Raw genomic sequence first — 20,511 nt, 5'->3', positions numbered from 1 at the left:
AGTTAGAGATTTGAACCATTTTCTACCAAAGTGAGAAGAGCGTTTGAGATAGAGAGAGTTCGAGACGGTTGTCTGAACTCAGAGAATTTTAACCTCCGCAAGCTAGATGTGTGTTGTCTTAGCAACTGCGAGTTAAGAAGGAGAAAAGTCCAACCCAGTGTGTTGGCTCTGAAACGAGTGTTTCAGAAGCAAGGTTTGTTGTGCACCCACAAGCACAAGCCCAGTGATTTGCCAGTGTGATCGACTGACCGTAAACGTAAGAAATTATTTTACGAACCACGTAAAACTCTTTGTGTTCTTATTATTTTCAGTATTTACATTTATCTATTTGTGCACTATTTCATATCTTTACTGAAACTGATAAAGTGAAAAAGAGAAACCCGAAAACTGACAAAGTGATTCACTTAAAGGCTATTTCGTAAAATCGTTTCCGCTCCAAGTGTTATCAGTCTAACTGACAAATCTTAGGATAGTCAGTAAGATTTCTAACACTTCTCTGATTGATTAAGCTGATTAGACTGAAACCCTAAGTGAACTATCAGTGTATCAACGAGTTCCTCGCACTGAAGTTAAAATACTGAACCACTATCAGTATCAGTCTAATCCCGCTCTTAACTGATCTTGCTTTGCACTGATCACTTCAGTATCAATTTTGATACCCACTTCAGTTAACAAAAGATTTTTTCAAAAATAATCTACTGGTGTATTCCCCCCATGCACTAGTACAGTAACCCTACGGGACCCAACACACACACACACACACACACACATATATATATATATATATATATATAAATGATATAATTCATCATTAAATTTTCTTTAAAAATCATCATTAAGTGGATATTTTTATTTTTTTTAAATGGCAATTTATTTTAATTAAAATAAATATTTTTCATTCAATTTTTAAAAATATGTTAGAATATTTAAATATAATTACAATATATATAATTCAAATTTTGAACTTAATTTAATATATATTTATTTTTAATATTATAACTATTTTATCTTCATTAATTCGATCAAATTTGATCCAAATAGATTTACCCAATAAATTTTTACTAATATTTATTCTAGTCGTTAGTCATGGAGTCATATGGTGTCTGACCGAGTTTTTTGTTTCGTGCGGGAGGTTTTCTCATGAGGTTTTAGAGGTGTCACACTGTCATTGTTTGTAAATTTTTTTATGTGTTTTTGAACTTTTATTTACTCCAAAAAGATTATTTCTATAATTGGAACATCCCTTGTTGCACTTTCTACCGTCTCTTTCCTTTTTCTTGCACTCTTGATTTCTGGACTGTTCGATTCGATTGAGTGCGCATCGGAAAATTTAGGAATTTCGACTAACAGCATGTGGGCACTCCGACGAGCCTCCATTTATCTCAGGTAATTCCTTCATTCATTTCTTTAATTATGCATATTATGTTACTATGTTTGTTCCTTTTATTTTTTCTCCCTTTTTCCCCGTGAACATTCCCACCCCTTTTTTGCAATGTGTGTTATCTGTTGGCTGCAACCATTTATTCCGAGGGCATAGATTTTTAGTAATTTGGGTGGTGTTTTCTGCGGTTGTTTTGCTTTTGTTGTTACTTTATTGAGGATTTTTCTCTTGGCATTGTTGCTGTTTGTCATATTGTTGTTGTAGTTGCTGCTGTGATTGTTGTTTTCATACTTGCTTCCATTTGATCTAACTCAAAAATTGGCCATGAATCCTCTGTGTCCAGGAATCGAGGGAGCGCTCGAATTTGTTCTGCTAAATCGCAGATAGCAAGCTGCTATTCGGAGAATTACAATGCTGAATTTACTGCGTCTCAAGTTAGAAGAAGATTCTGCAACAGCTCTAGTTCTTGGAAATCATCACCAGTAGTTCAATATGTTTCTTCACTGATTGGGGCTAAGAGCAGTGGGGATCACAACGGTGTGTCGGAGGATGCTTCCTCTGGTCTTGAAACTCGAGATGATGATGATGATGATGATGATGATGAATTGGAGGTATTAGACGATGAGAATGATGTTGGTGAGGTAAAATCTCCCAAAACTGTAGGGCTGACTAAAGTTGTGCTTTCTGTGCCCCCAAATGAGCTGAGAAGGGCTTTGGATGAATGGGTTGAAGCGGGTAACCAAGTCACCCCAACTGATGCATCATTTACCTTGCAATTTCTTAGTAAGCGTCATCTATTTGGTAGTGCCTTGAAGGTGTGTCTTATGATCCTTTTTACTTTCGTTTTGCCTTCATTTTAGCTCACCTTGTAGCCCTTAGTAGTTTAGAATTCAAGAAGTGGAAATTATAATTAGTTTCCCTAATAGTGCCAAACATATGTGAGAGCATGACCGAGGAAATCATCATTCTGTGATCAATGATTGGTATTTATAGGTGCACGAGACATGCTACCGTTACCTTGGTATCCAGTTATAGTTATACCAGTTCATTCGCAGAGTATAGCCTTTTCTTGTGTCATATTAATCGCGCCATTTAGCTGTTTTGGAAATCTCCCCTCACCAAATGGCTGCAAAAACAAAGAGACATGAGGCACAATTATGTGGTCTGCTAGGCTTGCTTGCTAGAGTCATATCTCTAACAGTATGCATTGTCTTGAATCTCCTAACTTCTGCTTCTAAGCCATGTATGCATTATGCATATATTCGTATGAGATTATGGAGGTGGTGATGATATCTATCTACCTGTGCAGCTTTTTGACTGGCTGGATTCGAGAGAGAAGATTGAGTTTACTGAGAGTGACTATTCTACTCGTGTTGATGTGATTGCGAAGGTGCAAGGCACGTTCAAGGCAGAGGAGTATATTCGACAAATTCCTGAATCTTTTAGAACTGAAATTGTTTTCAATACTTTATTAAGAGCTTATGTGATTGCATCCAATGTGCATAAAGCAGAGAAGCTTTTCAGAACAATGAAGAACTTGTTTCCTTTGAAATGCGCTTCGTACAACAAGATGCTTTTTCTGTACAAGAGGTTTGATAGGAAGAGATTTACTGATTTGGTGTCATTGATGGAGAAAGAAAAGATCAAACCGTCGAGTCTCACTTACCAAATCTTGATTGATGTGAAGGGGCATTCTAATAATATCCATGAAGTGGAGCAAATCTTTGAGAAAATGAAGTCTGATGGTGTGGAACCTAGGTTGCGTCATCGAGCATCCTTGGCTAAGTACTACATTGCTGGTGGCCTAAAAGATAAGGCTGAGGCGGTGTTGAAAGAGATGGAAGGAGGCGATCTAGTCAAAAACCGTGCTGCCTGTTATTTTCTGCTTCCGGTTTATGCTTCACTTGGAAAGGACAACGAAGTTGGGAGAATCTGGAGAGCATGTGAATCGAATCCTACTCTAGGAGAGTGCATAGTTGCCATCAAAGCATGGGGGCGGCTCAAGAGAATTAAAGATGCTGAGGCGGTTTTTGAAGAAATGTTCAAAATTCTGGGGAAGCCCTCTTCGAAGTACTATGCGATTCTGCTAAATGTGTATGCAGATCACAGAATGGTGAGTGAAGGGGAGGATCTGTTCAGACGGCTGAGAGAGAGCTGCACCAATGTCCGCGTGCAAGCTTGGGATGCCTTGGTGAAGCTTTATGTAGGAGTCGGAGACGTGGAGAAGGCAGACGCCATTCTTGAGGAGGCAATTCAACACAACAGGAGGAAACCTAATTTTGGATCATACTTGAAAGTCTTGGATGGATATGCGGGCAGAGGCGACGTGCAGAACACGGAGAAGATATTCACGAGGATGAGATACGCCGGTTACACCAAGAAGCGCGGGCCTTTCCACTCGCTCTTGTATGCCTACATAAATGCCAAGACGGCCCCGGCTGATGGGTTCGGCGAGAGAATGAGGAGAGACAGGGTCCACCCAGACAATAAAACGGCTCGTCTGTTGGCTCGAACAGCTGCTTTCCGGAAGCCCCCGGTTTCGTCTGGTGGCAGGAATGGTATTCCAGAGTAAAGGAAAACCTATATTATTCACGTATTCTGCATAAGATCAAATATTCAAGTGTTATCCGAATTATCACTTCTGTTTTATCCACTTTAGTCAATTAATATCCATAACTATTATCTCTAATTTGAAGCTGAAATATGTGCAAAAACGATTTTTTTGTTTAATGATATGTAAGTTTATATTTCTATTTTTTATTTTAAATCCAACTTACGAAAGGAAGTCATTTTGAACTCTCATTTGAAAAAAAAAAATATTACACAATGCATTTTGTGTGAAGTACTTGACATTAAATTTGCGATGATCTTAGTCACGTACCAAAAAAATTGTCTTGAGATAAATTTACATTATTTTTGGGGGCAAAATAATGTGGATTTTGGAAAATAGCCACTTTGAAATTGATGTATGTTATCTAAGTTGAAATTGGGCATGATGTTGACATTGTTGTGATATGAATCTTGTTTGTTTCCAGTAATCGATGTTTAAGTCGAGGGAGTGTTGTGTGAAATCAGAGATAGCAAGACAATAGTGAGCTGAGTTTGAAGTTAAAGCAAGATTCTGCAACAGTATTTGAATTTGTTGCAGAGGGAGAGCATGTAGCTGCCATTAAAGAGAATTGAAGATGCTAAGTAACTTCATTTGATTGAGTTGTATGATCAATCATCATCTCCCTATGAGTATTGCTCCTATTCTAAGCTACATGTTCCTCCTTTCGGGGGTAAGCAACACTTTATGTCCCAATTTTCAATAAATTACAAATTTATATCTAACCTTCACCAATTGCATTGCACAATCATGATTGATATATATGTATCAATTTAGCCTTCTTTGGGCCTTGCAAGCCACAGAGAGCTAAGGGCTCGAAGCCTCGAGAAGTAGTCGTGTATCAACAGAAGAGCACGAGCCGACTGTCGCGTCGTCAGCGTGCGATGCATCTGTTGTAGAGTTTGTTGTCTCAAGTTGTCCGCCTACCAATAACCATCAAAACAATCCAGTCAAGATCCGAGGAAGCGTCAATTATAAAAAGGGAAGCATCACCTTCACCTGTTGTAGAAAACCTTCAAGAGTGCCTAGTTTCCCCATCGCCATCGCCATCTGACCCATATAATTCGCCACATTCGCACTCGAACCACTGGCCAACGTCTCCGCTAGAGACTGCTGCAATGCCTCCATACCCTGTGAGAGTGCGTCTTCTGCCTGGTTTGACGACTGCTGCAGGTTACAGATCCCCGTCAGCTGCTGCTCCGTTAGAGGCTCAAGCTGGCTCACCAGAATCTGCACAAACCCATCACACGCTAGTTCAACACACACAAAACAATGTGGATCTGTTCCCACAAAGGTCGAACGACGGACCTTCAGAAGTTCCGACGGCCGAAAACCACCAATCCACAGAAAACACCTCTCCGCTGGAGTCTTCCACATTCCTGATAAGATGTGAAACACCTCCGCCTTGGCTGCGTTGCCTTTCAGCGTGAAGATCTCGTTGAAGTGTGTCGCAGTGTTCTCCACGATCGTAACGAGCTCTGCATCGCTCACGTGTGAGTTAACGGCCGCCCTCAGCTCGTTTATCCTTCTGTTCTGCTCTTCCACCCACCTTGTATATTCCATATCAAAAGCTAAGGCCCCTGCAAAAATGAAAGCAATGAACCCTTGTCTCAGCTTTCATAATTCGATCATAGAGAGAATAGAAAGGGCCTCCGTAGTAACAGAGATCGCACCGTTGCCAGTTCCGGCATTGGATTGATCTCCATTGCTTGAAACGATCACGCCCTGCTGGCGTGCCTGCTGCACCTCCTGCTCCAGTTGAGTCAGCTTCAGACGGCTATTCTCCAGCTGCTGCACGTAGGCCTGAAATATACATTGGAGGTTACCTTAATTCGTTCCAAAAGACAAGAACCAGATGAGTTACATTCAGAATGCGAACATCAAAATGAAACCTACTTTCTTCCTCAGTCTGCTTTTCCTTGCAGCTTCTCGATTCTGAGCAAGCCTCCGTAATGTCTGGCGGTATCATGAGAAAGGGATCGATAAGATGATGATATATAAGTCGCTAAATTCGGAAACTATTACAAATTTACAAAGGTGCTGCAGTTGCAACCTTCTGGTATTTAAACTTGGTTTTACCTTCGATCTGTCACCGGAATCAGAGGCTCCAACAGCCGTGGATTGACCTATTTCAAACTGTACACGAGCACAAATACATCACGCAATTGAAGTACACATCTTTGAATGGAAAAAGAAAAAAATATTCGACGAATCACCTTGTAATTTTTATCATCCGGGTCCATATCCGTTGAGGTTTCTGTGTGCGAACTCGAATCTGCCATGTTGGATTCTCTCCAGTTTTCATCTTGAGCACCGGTTGCAGATACTAGATTTTGCTGCAAGCCCTTCTGCACTTGTCCTGCCCCGGATCGAAAATCCCGGGAGAAGTTTGCATTTGTCGAAGCACTAGACTGTACATACTTTATCGGTCATAAAACATTACAAAACGAGTAAGATTAAAAAGATCAAACAAAGCAACCAGATTGCAATATTGAAGAAGATGTTTACCATATCGAATGCACCAGACTGATTACGTGGATCCGGGCTCATTGTTTGGCTATTCAGAACTGGATTAAACACTGCTACCGCGTTAGAACAACTTGTTCATAAAGATATGGAGTTCTGCTTAATTTCTTTTCATGCCAAAACGAGAAAGTTAGACTATGTTTATACTTTCACCCGATGAGTACCTAACCTTTCTTGCAAAGTTAGAAACATTAGGAGACCAAAGGACACAGCGGAGCTCTTCCGGTTTCATGTAGTAATAAAAAGGGCAGACGCCGAAATACAACAAGAAATCACACACACTCACACACAAACCAACACCTACAACTTGTGAAACTCACCATGGGAGGCATTACTGGCATCTCCAACGCGAAATCCAATATACTGTTCGAGACCCCCCAAATCAGGTCGCACAGAAGTCTGTGCTGCATTAGCTTCTTTACCTCTGCAAACGCCAAGTTAGACTCGAAAATAGCTACTAATAGGTACCACAATCCAATTAGTTTACTTTCACAAGACTACCTCCAAAAATGCACATATAGAGCACAATAATGTTATCTTCCAAACTCCAACACAAAAAAGCACAATAATGCCAGAATTATTTGCTCAATGTACTAGTAAGAATAACCGCGAAGCACAAAACAAAACCAGATCATCAACCAAGTTTTTCAGTTGAGATAAAAACTAGTACGATGGAGACTTGAGAGGGAGGGAGCAAGGACCACATCAATCAATTTATAGTCTAATACCAATAAAGCAAATACAAGAATTACTTTATCTGCAATAAATTCAGCGAAGTAAAAACTCCAACTACGAGTGCAGAGGATTCAACGGCAAGGACTCTGTGATTGAGCAAGCTACATCTATGTCAACATTACAAACCATTTAACTAGGCATTGAAGGTTTTGACAAGAACAAGAGCTTCATCCCTCTCCTTTTTTTGAATGCATTCATCTCTTCTGCTACCTACTTACTGCCCATCACCTCTATTTCTTAACCTACCCTCACCACCTCTTATTTATTATCACAGCACCAATTTAGTTTTTACCACAGTAAAATTTGAGAGGTATAATATATCTTTCAAAATTGAACCCTAATGTTCACTTTCAACCAAATGATACTAATTCCAAAATGAAAAAATTGATAATTCTTTGGATTAAATTTCAAGATAATTACCAAAAGTTGAAGAAGACTCACATGGTGTTGGAAAGTGGTGCTTGAGAAATAAAGCTTGGCATCCCTGAACTTGCTCTTCTATTTGCATCACCACCAATATTTACAGTTGCTCTAGCCATGAATACAACATCACCACCTCAAATTTCCCAAACCCATGTGTGTGTGTGAGTGAGTGTTTTCAAGAATCTAAACTCTAAATTACTCCAAATGACCTAATAAAATCAACACAACAACAAGATCTCATAGAACCCTTTTCACAAACACCTTCTAGGCAGGGTTTAAAGAATAAAGGTGAAAGTTTTATGCTTGGATCTTTAGAGCTCGAGAAAGGTAAACCGATTGACCGGAAAAAATCTTATGACTTTGATTTTTGTCTAGAAATTCTGGTCTGGGGCCTCTCGAGATTAATGTGTTTCAGCACAAAATTCAAGGGACCCAGTTAGATTATAGTAATCAAGATTTCATTTTTTTAATGATATATTTTTGGAATCTGTTTATTTATAGGTTTTGTGGAAATTGAGGGAAGTGACGTTCAGATTATGACAAGATTTGCGTCATTTTCAACTGAAGCATTTGTGTCCACTTTCCCAAATCCTCTCGCCATTTTTGCTATGCCTTTTTCTCTTGCCCAACTTTTTATTTGTAAGTGCAGATAGTGGTGGAAACGCCTTCCCTTTTTCTGGTTCGGAATCTCTATTTGATTACAGGAAATATGTTTAAGTGTTAATAGGCAAAAGTGCCCCATTCCTTATTCATATTTTGAAAAATGCTCACCCTTATCATGCAAAGCTATCCATGCCCTAAATTACTAATTAACCCTTAAGTGGGTCAACATCAAATGTAATGATTTCGGTTCTCTTACACAATCTTACACATTTTTGAGTTTCAATGCATTTCTTTACAATAATGACCGAAATGATTTCAATCTGTGCATGCAATGATTTTGTAAGTCACTGTATATATATATATATAGTGTTCATATCTTTAAATTGTAAATATATCGACCGGACACTAATTAACGCTTAAACAATATATTAAATTAAATTCAGCAAAATAGTAAAAATTAATATAAAGATACAAATAGATAGAATACAAACTTTTATGTCGATATATCATCGATCCGGCCGGTAAAATGGCCAGAGAAATGTATCCGACCGGGTACATTTCAATTTACAAATGACCCGGTCGGATACATTTTTCCTTGACAATTACCGGCCGGATCGATGATATTTAGGCATAAAATATTCTATTTTATTCAATTTCATAAAAAAAAAAAAAATCAAGACGCTAATAATATATATCCATGCGTATCTATCTTAATTTTTTTTTCCCCTTTAATATCTTAATTTCAATACATATATTCTTTGAAATTATTTGTATATATATATATATATATTTATATATATATATATATATATATATATATATTGTGTTATTCTTGAATGTTGATATATAGTACTATATAACACTATATATATCGTGTAAATCAATTGATATCTTTAAATTTAAAATATACTCAATATCCGTCCCAAATAAATGCATGCTTGTTACCCAAAAAAATCATGCATGTTACCGATACATAAAGGTAAAAATATCTTTCTTCAAAATTTGATTCCCTTTTGATAGACATAAAGCCGATACAATCGGCTTCTTCACTTTTACCCACTTACTTTAAAATACTAGGGTTTTTTACTCCACCACACACCTCTATCGGCTTCTTCACTTTTACCCACCGAGAGAGAGAGTTCAAAAGATTGAAGCACAGAGAGTTCAAAAGATTGAAGCACACTCGGACTCATCCATGGCATCTTCTTCACAGGTATTTATTTTTAATTTTCATGAAATTGAATAGAATAATGTATGCTAAAACACGATCGGTCCGGCCGGTGAAGTGGCCGGATAAATCGATCCGGCCGAGAACATTATTTAAATGAAACATACGGCCGGATCGATTTATCCGGCCACTTCACCAACCGGACCGATCGTGTTTTAGCATAAATTATTCCATTTTAATTAGTTGTATGTTTATATTAATCATTAGAAATTTACTGAATTTAATTTAATTATATTTGTTTAAGTAATCATTATTGAATTATTATTGCGAGTTTTGCTGGGTATTACATTGCATTGTTTGTGTGGTTTTTGTGTAATTTAATCAAATAAAGTATTTTATGCCTATATAGAAACTATCCGGTCGGCACTATGCCCGAAATAATGCGTCCGGCCGGAACAGTTTCAATCTGAAATGTACCCGGACGGATTCATTTTACCGGACACTTCACCGGCCGGATAGTTTTTTTTTAGGCCTAAAATACGTTACTAAATATATCTGTATGTTTACGTTAATTATTGAAACTGTTATTTTACTGAAACTGTTATTGTTTAATTATTGAAACTGTTATTAAATAAATATATATTTAATTGTTTAATTATTAATTATTGAAACTGTTATTGCTTGGTAAAATATTAAATTGCAGTTTTTTAATATTTTACTGAATTTAATTAAATTGCTTGGTATTAATTGCAGTTTAATATTACTGAATTTTACTGAATTTAGTATTAAATTGCAGTTTAATTAAATTGGTTGGTATTGATTAAATTGTAGTTATTTAATTATGCCTATTTGTATTATTTTTTAATTTTTTTACTGAATTTAATATGGTATTCATTTTGTAAATGAATAGGCGAATGTCCCATATCTTCGTCGCGACACTATAGACCAGACGGAGGTTGCTATCAGCACCTACTATAGGGATTCACATTTTCCGGAGCTGGTTGAAACTTTAAATGTGGTCGGCGAACAGTGCAATTCAGATTTATTGGGAAGATTTAGAGCATCATGTTTTGGGCATTTCACTGATTGGAGGCCCGGCGCGAAGAGCAATAAAGCATTACACCAGATTGTATCGAGGCAGATTGTGTCAGAAGAAAATGAGATGTGCTTCTTTCTGTGCGGAGCACGAGTCAGATTTTCCCCTGCGGACTACGCATTAGTGACTGGGCTCAATTTCGGGGGATCGAGGTTCGATGCGACATTACAGCACGACTGCAGTCGCGTGGAGGCATACCGACGATTCTGCGGTACGCGAAGCATGACCATACAGTCGCTCATCAAACGCGTGTGCGATTTGGATAGTCGAGTGGATGATGAGGATGGGAGCCTGTACCTTCGTGTTGTCCTCGTGTGTGTGGCTCACACCCTTGTTCTTGGGTTGGATGCGCGGGTACAGCCGTGGCTTTGGGTGTTGGTGGATGATCTGGCTGCATTTGATAGATTCCCCTGGGGCGCGTATTCGTATAAGATGTTATGCCATTATACGAGAGAGACAGGAAAGGGCGAGAAGTATCACTTCTACGGTCCTTCGTGGGCTTTATATGTCTGGGCATTGGAGCGCGTCCCGGGCTTCGGACACATGGTCGCAGCATCTAGCGGTGATCCGACAGCGCACCCTCGGTGTTTGAGATGGACTTTCAGGGGTAAGCCGAAGCTTCACGGTCTGCGCGATCTATTCGAGGGACAGGTAATCAGTTATTTAAGATTATCCTCCACACCGTTACTGGTTTTACTTATGTTCTAATATATTATCTTTGTTGCTTTCTAGGGTGGTGTCATGCCCCTGGACCCCGATGCTGACGATCTGTCGAGTCACTACTTCATATCAGCGCTGACACCGGGCGAACTCTCGGTGAGCTTCAGGCCCCCCGACAACCCATTAGCTCGGGGTGTCCAATTTCCACAGGGCACCGGAGCCCGTGTTGTGGAGGAGCGCGGGGACGAGGAGGATGTACCTAGACAGCCTCGTACGACTCGCAGTCACAGTGTCCGGGGCCCTGTGAGGGATGCTCGACAGCACGAGCCGGCTCGTCATTCAGTAGATCCGGGCAAGCGCCCTGTGAGGGATGCTCGACCCCACGAGCCGGCTCGTCATTCAGTAGATCCGGGCAAGCGCCCAGCGCCGCATACTTCTTCATCGTCGAGCGGATCTCGGACTGTATCCAGTCCCAGCGAAGGTGAGGTGGATCGTAAGTGGGTGAAGAAGACGATCCGTCAGGAGATTAAGAAGGCCTTCGGCAAATTCGTGGAGAAATTGAAGAGCAAGGGCAAAAAGGATAGGTGCAAGAAGAGCAAACATTTCCGAGTGCCCGACTCCCCTGATGATGATGACCAGCGACGGTCCCCTGATGATTACCAGCCACGGTCTCCTCCACAGCGACGGTCTCCTCCACCCAGTGCTTCAGGGCCCGACGCTTCAGAGCCGGCTCGTCATTCACGTTCCTGCGACGACGACCCCCGCGGTGAGGAACCACGCCATCCAGAGACCCAGGATTACAACGAGCAGTGGCGGGCCATGAATCAGTCTGTTCAGGGCGACTACACACCGGCGGAGCAGACTTTTGACTGGTCGACCCAGGTCTACCCTCATTGGTCTTCCCCATTCCTGAAGCCGCAGTATAGAACAGAGACCCCGATATTCTTTGCTGAACCGCTCACTTCTATTGCACCACATGAGTGGGGACAGTCCAGTTCGGCAGGACAGGCTCAGACGGAGGAGCCTGAGCCACAGACAGAGCAGCCACAGGTACTGCTGCTGCAGCACCTAGAGCAGCCGCCGGCTGAGCAGCAGCCAGCAGAGCAGCCGCCAGCAGAGCCCCCGCGTCGCAGTCAGAGGGTGAGGCGTCCGTCTAACTATCAGCGATCGCCTTGGGTTAATAGCCAAATGCCACGTCCAGTGACACAAGTCTGCAGTGACCATTATGAGAAGTGGATGGCTAGGTGTCGAGAGGGTAGGGGTCGTGAGATTTATGTCAAGGCAAGTGGTGGTTTGCGGGAGTACGACGACTTCGCGCGGGTGGATAATGTCAGCCAGGAATTCACAACTGGGGTAAATAATCTATTGATTTTAACATTGTTAAATTACTTTCTACTAACTTATTGATTTTAACTTTGTTGCAGGATATTGACTTGTATTTCTTAAGCTTGAGAAATAGACTTCGAGCTTCAGCAGATTTACTGGATGACGTAGATATGAATAACACAATCATATTAGACACGGATTGGTTTGTAAGTAAACTTTCATTATTTGTATGTTTTCATTGGTGCGAATATAAATTATTAATTACTTCTATTGATCTGTAGATATACCTCCAGGGCGAGTGGGACGCTCTATTGGAGAAGTGGGCAAGAAGTGAGTTTACTCCAGAGGAGTATCATATATTGACGCATGGAGCAGTAGCTGATGGTTGGCAGCCCCGGATAGACTGGCTATGCCAAATACGTGGAAAAGCCGTTAAGGGCCATGAACTTCCTCCTGGTCATATAGGATGGATGGATGCCACACAGGTAATCAGTTAAACAATTATTTGTCATTAGTCATTTGTGCTTTATATGTTGTTTCTTATCAATTCATTGTGGTTTGTCATAGGTTCTCATGCCAGTCATAATTGGCCACCATTTTGTCCTATGTCGGATCCGGTTAGGAGAATTGGTTTGCGAGGTCTATGACCCAGTATTCCACAAGCTATCACCTCGACAGCAGGATGGTCGAGTTGGTGAACTACTGCCTTTACTGAGATTGTTGCCAATTGTCCTTCAGTTGGCGAGGTGGCTAGACGACACATCCATTGATTCGACAGTGGCAAAGGAGAAGTACCCACTTATGACGGCGGTGTTTGCTCCAGCGGAGGTTCAGTTTCACCAGCAGGACTCTGTCAGCTGCGGGCCTTTCGTCTGCATGTATGCAGAACGACTGATATCTGGCTCTCCATCCATTGAGTGGGGTAACCACAACGTGGCGGCATACAGGGCCAAGATTGCTAGATCTATATTTTCGTTGTGTGAAACTAGGACACATCGTATCTCTAGACTTGGTTTTGCATAGTTTTGTATATTGTTACATTAATGTGTGCTTCTATTTGGTTATTCAACGAGCATTATTTCCTCTAAATCATTCCAGCTTATCGAATAATAAGATAATTCAATCAATATCATTAACTGTTACAGCACACAAATACATCCCACTACTCCCTGGGCTCAGTCGCCCTGCCAGCGCACGTTCTCTTGTTGTGTCCTTCTTCATGGCAGATGCTGCACTTCTTTGGTTTACGACGCCTGATACTAGAAGACTCATCGGCTTGTGTGCTGGTGCCTTCACCACCACCTCGATGTCTACCTTCTTTTGGGCGCCCCGCTTGACCTTTTACAATCAGAGGTAATACAACCTGCTCAGCGATGTGCTCGGGGACCAACCACTGGCGTCTCGGCGGGAGATTATTAACTTCGCGAGAGTAAGTATCGATAAGAAAGTCATTCGTGTAGTACGAGTCTACATACTCCGCGATCGTATCACCGGCTTCACTATAAAAACAAACAAACTCCGATAGTAATCAATATAACGAACATTAGAACATATTTACATTTCAATGAACCCGACAGTAATCATTTCATGATCGTACCTTATTGCAGCGATTGAATGAGAACAGGGCAGTTGGTCTAGCTGAAATACTCGACATTCGCATTTTTTCTTCTCTAGATCCACCTTGAAGCTTCTGTCAGCAGTTTGCACCTTATACTTCATGCCACTCAACCTTTGTGCAGTGTATCGACGACTTTTTTGGACTTCAATAGCTACCCTTTTACCAGCCTCAACAGTCAAGCCTTGCTCGATTTGTTGTGCAGCCCTTAGTCGCTCGCTGAACCATTTCTCAATAACAATTCTGATTGCCTCTAACATCGAGCATATAGGAAGTCTTCTTGCCCACAACAATCTGGAATTAAAAGCTTCAGCAGCATTTGATGTCATAAAACTGTAGCGTCGCACAGGCATAGGACACATCGAACGAGCCCACTTCTCCGGCCCAATCCCCATTAGTTTATCGTACGCGGCTCTCTTCATAACCTTCAGGGCGTTCATAGCCCTATTGAAGTCGGACTTCTCGTACGCAAATGCAGCTTGTCGATACACCTCGACCACTGCCTTACCGTAATGCTTCAGGTTATTTTGCAAATGGTAGTAGCATAGGCCGTGGGTTGAGTGTTTTTTCTAATGAGTTTGAGTGTTTTTTCACTTTGAGTGTTCGGATGAGAGGATGAGAGAATGAGAGAATTCACTCATATATAAACAAAGATTCCTTCATTTCACGTGAATTTCAATGAAATTAGAGTGTTTGACATGAATACTTTACTGACAAAGCTATTTCACATCATATTTGTCGTTTATCATCAATTTTAAAAAAAAAAATTATGTCCCTTAATTGAAGGCTAATTAATCGATGGAATATAAATACAAAAAATTAACACAATCCATATTAGCACTCAAAACACACATAGGAACCAAAAAAACATCTATCCGACCGGAACATATATGTGTCCGCCCGTTGAAACCTTGTGTCCGGTCGGACACTTGTTTTTCCCGGTCGGACGCTTGTTTTTTTTTTTTTCCAATGTGTGTTTTGAGTGCTAATATCGATTGTGTTAATTTTTAGTATTTATTTTCCATTGATTAATTAGCCTACGATTTACTTGTAAAACCTTCGATTTTAATTCAAAAATAAATAAATATTAACTTCTCTGTCAGTATTTCACATGTTCCAACACATATTTGACCGATTTCAATGTTTAAATTGATGAATTGATGTTTTTCTTACACTTTAACAACTTTTGTCATAGATGTGTAAGAACTTTTGCGGAAAACAATGCACATCCATCACATTCAAAGGGCATTTTCGGTTCTTCACTTATTTAGGGCATGTAGTGCTTGGTATAGTAAGAGAGGGCATTTTTCAAATTATTGATAAGAGAAAGGGCACTTTAAATTTCGCCTCTATGTTTAATGTCGTTCCATTAATTTAAACATATTCATTAAACATATTCCAACTCAAATATCTATATTAAGACAAATATTATGTTGTACTATAAAAATATATTTTATGTGAGCCCTTTTATGTTTATTATTCTTCCGTCTTATTGATAATGACTCATTATTTTTCGGCACGATTACAAAGAGAGGTGGTCTTGGGTACATTCGAGTATATCGTACATCCGGGTTGACCTGTATCCAAATCCTAACCTGCATCCTGATTCAAACCCGCATCCTGACTCAAATCGTGTAAATGACACTATTCGGTTGTACAAATGACATTGCATGTAATTGACATTATTCTGTTATACAAATGACACTGCGTATAAATGACACTATTCGAAAATATAAATGACGCTTCTTGTAATTGACATTATAAGATTGTAAATGACCTTATAATATTTTAAATAGCACTATAAGATTGAAAATGACACTATAACATTTTAAAATGTTACAATGTCATTTATATAATTGAATAGTGTCTATTATAAGCAGTGTCATTTGTAAAATTGAATAGTGTCATTTACACGATTTGGGTCATGCTGTGGGTTTGGATTAGCATGCGGGTTAGGATTTAGGTACGATACACCCGGGTGCACAAGAGATTTTGTGTTATTAAGAAGCAGATTGATTAAAGAATAAAAGTGATAGAAAGTAATGAAACCCACAACTTTTGTGAGATAAGGAAAATTTCTTTTTTGAAACATATAATTATCAATAAAACAGACAAAAATGAAAGTTAGTCATTATCAATGGGACATATGAAGTAATCCCTCTGTCCCAACTTAAGTGGTGGATATCTTTTCGGCAAGGGATTTAAGGAACTAGTGTTTAGGGGTTTAAGTGTGTTTTTAATTTTATTCTTAATTGAGTATGTAATAATTAATGATTTTAGATTAATTAAAATTAAAATTTTAATTTATTATACTTATACTTTTTCTATTTTATTTATTAAATTCATTTTTTATATACTTTTCAGTTTTCTTAATTAGTTTATATCTATAATTAATGATTTTTTTTTAAAAAATAAAAAAATACCCCAAATAAACACCCTCTTGAATCGTCTCCCTCACCTTCTCCCCCCCCCCCCCCACCCCTCCCAATCCCTAGCGCCGCCCCCCCACTACCGCCGTGAAGGACGGGCTCTAGCCCCCAATCTCCATCTGCAAATTCTGAAAATCCCCAAATATTAAAATTCTGGAGCCTAACAAAATTTCGCCGAAAATCACACTACCAAATCGAATCTCAAATCGCGACCCACCACAACACAAATTCTGAGCAATCGTCGCCTCAAAATCCAACGAGAAGAAGTCGGACACAACCATGGATGTTGTCGACCACCGCTGGCATCGTCGTTCTGTGAAACTCGCCGCGTCGTTGAGTCTCCATGAGTTGTCATCGTCACTGGGATTCTCCTCCGCTTTTTTTCTGGCGAGCAACAGACTCGCAGGACACCGCCACCTATCTCTCCTGAAGGCTCGCCGTTGTTGGTGGCTCCCCTGCCTCGACGGAAACAGGGCAAAAGAGAAGACGAAATGGAAATCTGGGCCGATTAATTAGTAAATAATTAGGGTTTAATTTGTGTTTAATTAATCTTTAAATTTTCCTTATTATTTCTATAAAATGAAATGCACCTCTTTCGTTGGGACAGCTCAAAAAGGAATACTCATCACTTTCGTTGGGACGAAGGGAGTAATTTTTTTAAGAGGTACACTCCTATGAGCTCGAGAGCACCATGCAAGGTGGGCCGGCCCAGGCCTCAATCTTGCTTTCATATTGCTGAATCCATATATCCAATAATTCTATATTTGTTAATGGGAAAATGTGCAGATACACCCTTATAGTAGTAGCCCCTATAGCGTGTGGCTCCCCATAGTTGACATTGGATCAAATAGGCCCCCAAGTCTTAAAAATCGATCAATTAACCCCTTTTGACAAACCGACGCTTTCGTCCGTTAGTCAACCTTTTTTTATTTACAATGTGGGGCATGTTGGAAATTGGAAGAAATATCTACCCTAGTTTTTTGATACCAAAACCCTTAGCTTTAATATCTCGACTGAAGATTACAGGCAAAAGAAGCGGCTGAAGACTGAAGTGATCAAAGCTCGACTGAAGAACTGATCAACTGAAGGAAGAAACTAGTGATACACTAGACTACTTAACTGAAGTCAACATCTGGTCAAGCAAAGGACTAAAGCCAGACACTCGCATTAAATGCTTCCAAGCATTTAATACACCAAACAGGAAGATAGTCTTCCTCAGACTTTGAGCAGATTAAAGACGTTATCTCTCAACGGTAGGATTTGAAGAAGAAGATCTCCGCCAACGGATCTATTCCTCATAGACGTCTATAAATAGCTCAGAAGACCTCTCAATTAGAGAGAGAGAAGAAGAGAGAATCAAATAGAGCTCAAAATTTCTTAAGCATTGAATCGATGAAGAGAGGATTTAAATGTTGTAAAATCAATTTCATTGATTACTTAAACTCTCTTATTGTAACTAGGATTTTCACATAGATAAATTAATCACTAGCCTAGTTACCGATTACTTGAGATTCTGTACTCAGTAATCCTAGTTGGTATATTACAATACCCCCTTTTCAAAAGAGTGAGAAGAGTGTTTGTAATCGAGCTTGAGACTTAGACCAAGCTCAGTGGTTGTTTAGTACCAGTAAACTAAACAGTTAGGTTACTTAGCACCCGCAAGCTAAGTATGTAAATCCAACTCAATGAGTTGGTTGCTGTAACGAGTTTCTTTTCAGTATAGGTTGCTTTGCACCAGTAAGCATTGCAGATAGGTTTGCGTTGTACCCGTAAGCATCGTGGTTAGGTTTGTTGTGCACCCGTAAGCACATGCCCAGAGTGTTTATCAGACTAATCATCTAGTTGTGGATGTAGGAACGTTGTTTTCCAAACCATGTAAAAATCCCTTGTGTTCTTACTTGCTTTTATATTCAGTACTTGCGCATATCTCTGTTTCTCTAATACTGACTAACTGAAAAGAGTAACTAATGGATTCTCTGTGAAAAAAATCTTTCAAGGCTATTGCACTAAGTTTAACATTCCACAGCTAGAGTTATAAGTTTAATTGATCAATCTTTAGATAGTCAGTTAAATAAGTAACTCTACTATGTTTTACTTACGACTGAAGCTTTACTTGAACTGAAGTTAATTGACCAGCTCAATTAACTGAAGTCACCCACTGAACCTTTGTTTCAGTATCAGTCGCCACCTCTTGTCAATTGAACTGCACACTTTCAAAGCAGTAAAACTGTCTTTCAGTACAAAGGTGTTTGTTTTAAGTAAATATTTGAAAAATAGTTTATAGGTGTATTCCTCCCCCCCATACACCTGTCCTTTCAACCCTCAAGGACCCAACAGGGCCCACCTTTAACATTTACGCGGGTTTCCCACCCAACAAGCATTCTAACAGTAGGGTGCCATTCCAAACCTTTGCCATTCTGCAAAAATCATCGAAGGAAACGATGAGATTCTGGAAAGACGACGACGAAGAAGAAGAAGTGCAACAACGAAGTGAGTGATTGAATACGCGTGCAATAAGGTTAGTATTCATCCTATTTGAAGCGTGAATAGTGGTTCTTACATAACATGCAAATCTCCTCCGATTTGAATTTTTTTTTTTCGATGGAGCATGAACAAATTTTTGATACTATTTTTTCATTTCCTTTGTTTTGGTGTCCAGCATGTCGCTTGTTGTTACCTTTGTTTTCAACTTTTGTGGTTTGTGGAAGAAAGATAATGACACCGGTGCATTGTTATATGATGGATATAATTTTGTGAAAATAGAAGAAAGTGTAAAGAATATGACCTATGATCGAATTCTTGTTGAATTCCAGAACTGCTTGTCTTCTCCACCAAATAAAGTATATGCCCTTAATGAGGACTATAAATTAGATGATGGTCTAGTTCTCCTTAGGGATTCTAAGCATGGTCACCAAGTTTTTGATTACCTTGAATTAGTTGGCCAAGAGGAAATTCTACTATTTGCTGACCATGAAAAGGATCCTATGCCCTCTATCACACTACTAGAATTGTTTCTAGAGGAGAGGCTTCTAAAGTGAAGAAGACATCATCAAAGCCTTTCAAGGCTCCTAGAGGAAATGCCCAAGTTGAGCAGCTCCAACCCATACTAAGAAGATCACCAAGGGGACAAAAAGTGAATTCAACTGTTGGATCAACAACAACCAGTTGAATTCACTTTTTAATGTGAATTTCTTTTGATTTAACTGAACATACAATCCATAGCTTTATGTTTGTTTTTGAAGTGTTTCTTTTGATATGCAAGTTAGGATAGAATGTTTCAGACAACAAGTTATTATTTTGAGACATAATGTTATGAATTTGAACCTTACTTCAAGCTATGAATTTGAGACATCAAGTTACTTCTGAATTTTAGCCCAAATGTTACATTCATTGCTTTCATTATGTTATGAATTTGAACCTTACTTCAACTATTATGATTTATTATGTATTTCATAAGAAATGATACTAATACATCAAGTTATGACTTTGAGACCGCAAGTTAAGACATAATTTGAGGGCAAAATGTTCCATTCATTGCTTCCATTACATCAACCAACATAGATACAACGAAGTATTAAGCTACAACTACATACAACAAGAACAACCAAGATACAATCAAAATGCTCCAAACAAATCTATTTTTCCTTCTAGATCTAGATGATTCTTCTTTCAAAACTTCAATTACATGCGAAAGATCGTAAAATTTCAGCTTCAACGTCCATGGTGGCTGATGTTTGATGCATATTTCTAAGCTTCACATTTTCATTCTTCAAAGCTTTTATAACTTCCCTAGATCTCTCACACATCGGTTCATCGTGCCATTCGAAAAATCCACAATTTTTCGACTACAAAACAACACAAAAAAGTCTAAAATTCACCATTTACACCACAAACAAATAACATATAAACACAGGAACATTACCTTCTAATTTCTACAACCA

The 20,511-nt window shown here is 39.4% G+C and overlaps 4 protein-coding genes across 7 annotated transcripts; 2 read left to right on the top strand and 2 right to left on the bottom strand.

The window, feature by feature from the left end:
* Positions 1–1,097: 1,097 nt before the first annotated feature.
* On the top strand, positions 1,098–4,134 carry LOC130990210 (pentatricopeptide repeat-containing protein At1g15480, mitochondrial-like). The gene is made up of 3 exons (XM_057914435.1): positions 1,098–1,386; positions 1,725–2,196; positions 2,691–4,134. The coding sequence occupies exons 1-3, from the start codon at positions 1,352–1,354 to the stop codon at positions 3,951–3,953; spliced, it is 1,770 nt and encodes a 589-aa protein (XP_057770418.1). The 5' UTR covers positions 1,098–1,351; the 3' UTR covers positions 3,954–4,134.
* Positions 4,135–4,560: 426 nt separating this feature from the next.
* On the bottom strand, positions 4,561–8,315 carry LOC130990211 (transcription factor HBP-1b(c38)-like). Of its 4 annotated transcripts, none has more exons than XM_057914438.1 (10): positions 7,692–8,315; positions 6,836–6,939; positions 6,498–6,556; positions 6,206–6,409; positions 6,069–6,125; positions 5,886–5,945; positions 5,663–5,792; positions 5,298–5,569; positions 4,989–5,219; positions 4,561–4,912 (listed from the first exon to the last, which is right to left on the bottom strand). In XM_057914438.1, the coding sequence occupies exons 1-10, from the start codon at positions 7,787–7,789 to the stop codon at positions 4,763–4,765; spliced, it is 1,365 nt and encodes a 454-aa protein (XP_057770421.1). In that variant the 5' UTR covers positions 7,790–8,315; the 3' UTR covers positions 4,561–4,762. The 4 variants fall into 4 exon arrangements, with proteins under 4 accessions (XP_057770421.1, XP_057770419.1, XP_057770420.1 ...); XM_057914436.1 differs by having other exon boundaries at positions 6,498–6,568; positions 7,692–8,144; XM_057914437.1 differs by having other exon boundaries at positions 6,206–6,400; positions 6,498–6,568; positions 7,692–8,143.
* An 838-nt stretch (positions 8,316–9,153) lies between these two features.
* On the top strand, positions 9,154–13,564 carry LOC130990575 (uncharacterized). The gene is made up of 6 exons (XM_057914796.1): positions 9,154–9,489; positions 10,355–11,191; positions 11,273–12,553; positions 12,625–12,732; positions 12,808–13,011; positions 13,094–13,564. The coding sequence occupies exons 1-6, from the start codon at positions 9,472–9,474 to the stop codon at positions 13,547–13,549; spliced, it is 2,904 nt and encodes a 967-aa protein (XP_057770779.1). The 5' UTR covers positions 9,154–9,471; the 3' UTR covers positions 13,550–13,564.
* A 37-nt stretch (positions 13,565–13,601) lies between these two features.
* Positions 13,602–14,689, bottom strand: LOC130990209 (uncharacterized). The gene is made up of 2 exons (XM_057914434.1): positions 14,124–14,689; positions 13,602–14,025 (listed from the first exon to the last, which is right to left on the bottom strand). Exons 1-2 carry the CDS (start codon positions 14,579–14,581, stop codon positions 13,689–13,691), a joined length of 795 nt encoding a protein of 264 aa, XP_057770417.1. The 5' UTR covers positions 14,582–14,689; the 3' UTR covers positions 13,602–13,688.
* Positions 14,690–20,511: the final 5,822 nt, after the last annotated feature.

The sequence above is a fragment of the Salvia miltiorrhiza genome, chromosome 6 (genome assembly GCF_028751815.1).
Source record: "Salvia miltiorrhiza cultivar Shanhuang (shh) chromosome 6, IMPLAD_Smil_shh, whole genome shotgun sequence".
Lineage (NCBI taxonomy): Eukaryota > Viridiplantae > Streptophyta > Magnoliopsida > Lamiales > Lamiaceae > Salvia > Salvia miltiorrhiza.
Note: the sequence above shows the minus strand (reverse complement) of the source record. Positions and strands in the feature narration are given on the sequence as shown.

Coding starts and splice junctions, on each gene's coding strand:
- LOC130990209 (XM_057914434.1), bottom strand. CDS start 14,581: ATGAACGCCCTGAAGGTTATGAAGAGAGCCGCGTACGATAAACTAATG. Junction 14,026..14,123: donor CATTCAATCGCTGCAATAAG/GTACGATCATGA, acceptor TTGTTTTTATAG/TGAAGCCGGTGATACGATCG.
- LOC130990211 (XM_057914436.1), bottom strand. CDS start 7,789: ATGGCTAGAGCAACTGTAAATATTGGTGGTGATGCAAATAGAAGAGCA. Junction 6,410..6,497: donor AGTCTGGTGCATTCGATATG/GTAAACATCTTC, acceptor TGACCGATAAAG/TATGTACAGTCTAGTGCTTC. Junction 5,793..5,885: donor AAAGCAGACTGAGGAAGAAA/GTAGGTTTCATT, acceptor TGTATATTTCAG/GCCTACGTGCAGCAGCTGGA.
- LOC130990575 (XM_057914796.1), top strand. Junction 12,554..12,624: donor GCCAGGAATTCACAACTGGG/GTAAATAATCTA, acceptor ACTTTGTTGCAG/GATATTGACTTGTATTTCTT. Junction 13,012..13,093: donor GATGGATGGATGCCACACAG/GTAATCAGTTAA, acceptor GGTTTGTCATAG/GTTCTCATGCCAGTCATAAT.
- LOC130990210 (XM_057914435.1), top strand. CDS start 1,352: ATGTGGGCACTCCGACGAGCCTCCATTTATCTCAG. Junction 1,387..1,724: donor CGAGCCTCCATTTATCTCAG/GTAATTCCTTCA, acceptor CTCTGTGTCCAG/GAATCGAGGGAGCGCTCGAA. Junction 2,197..2,690: donor TATTTGGTAGTGCCTTGAAG/GTGTGTCTTATG, acceptor CTACCTGTGCAG/CTTTTTGACTGGCTGGATTC.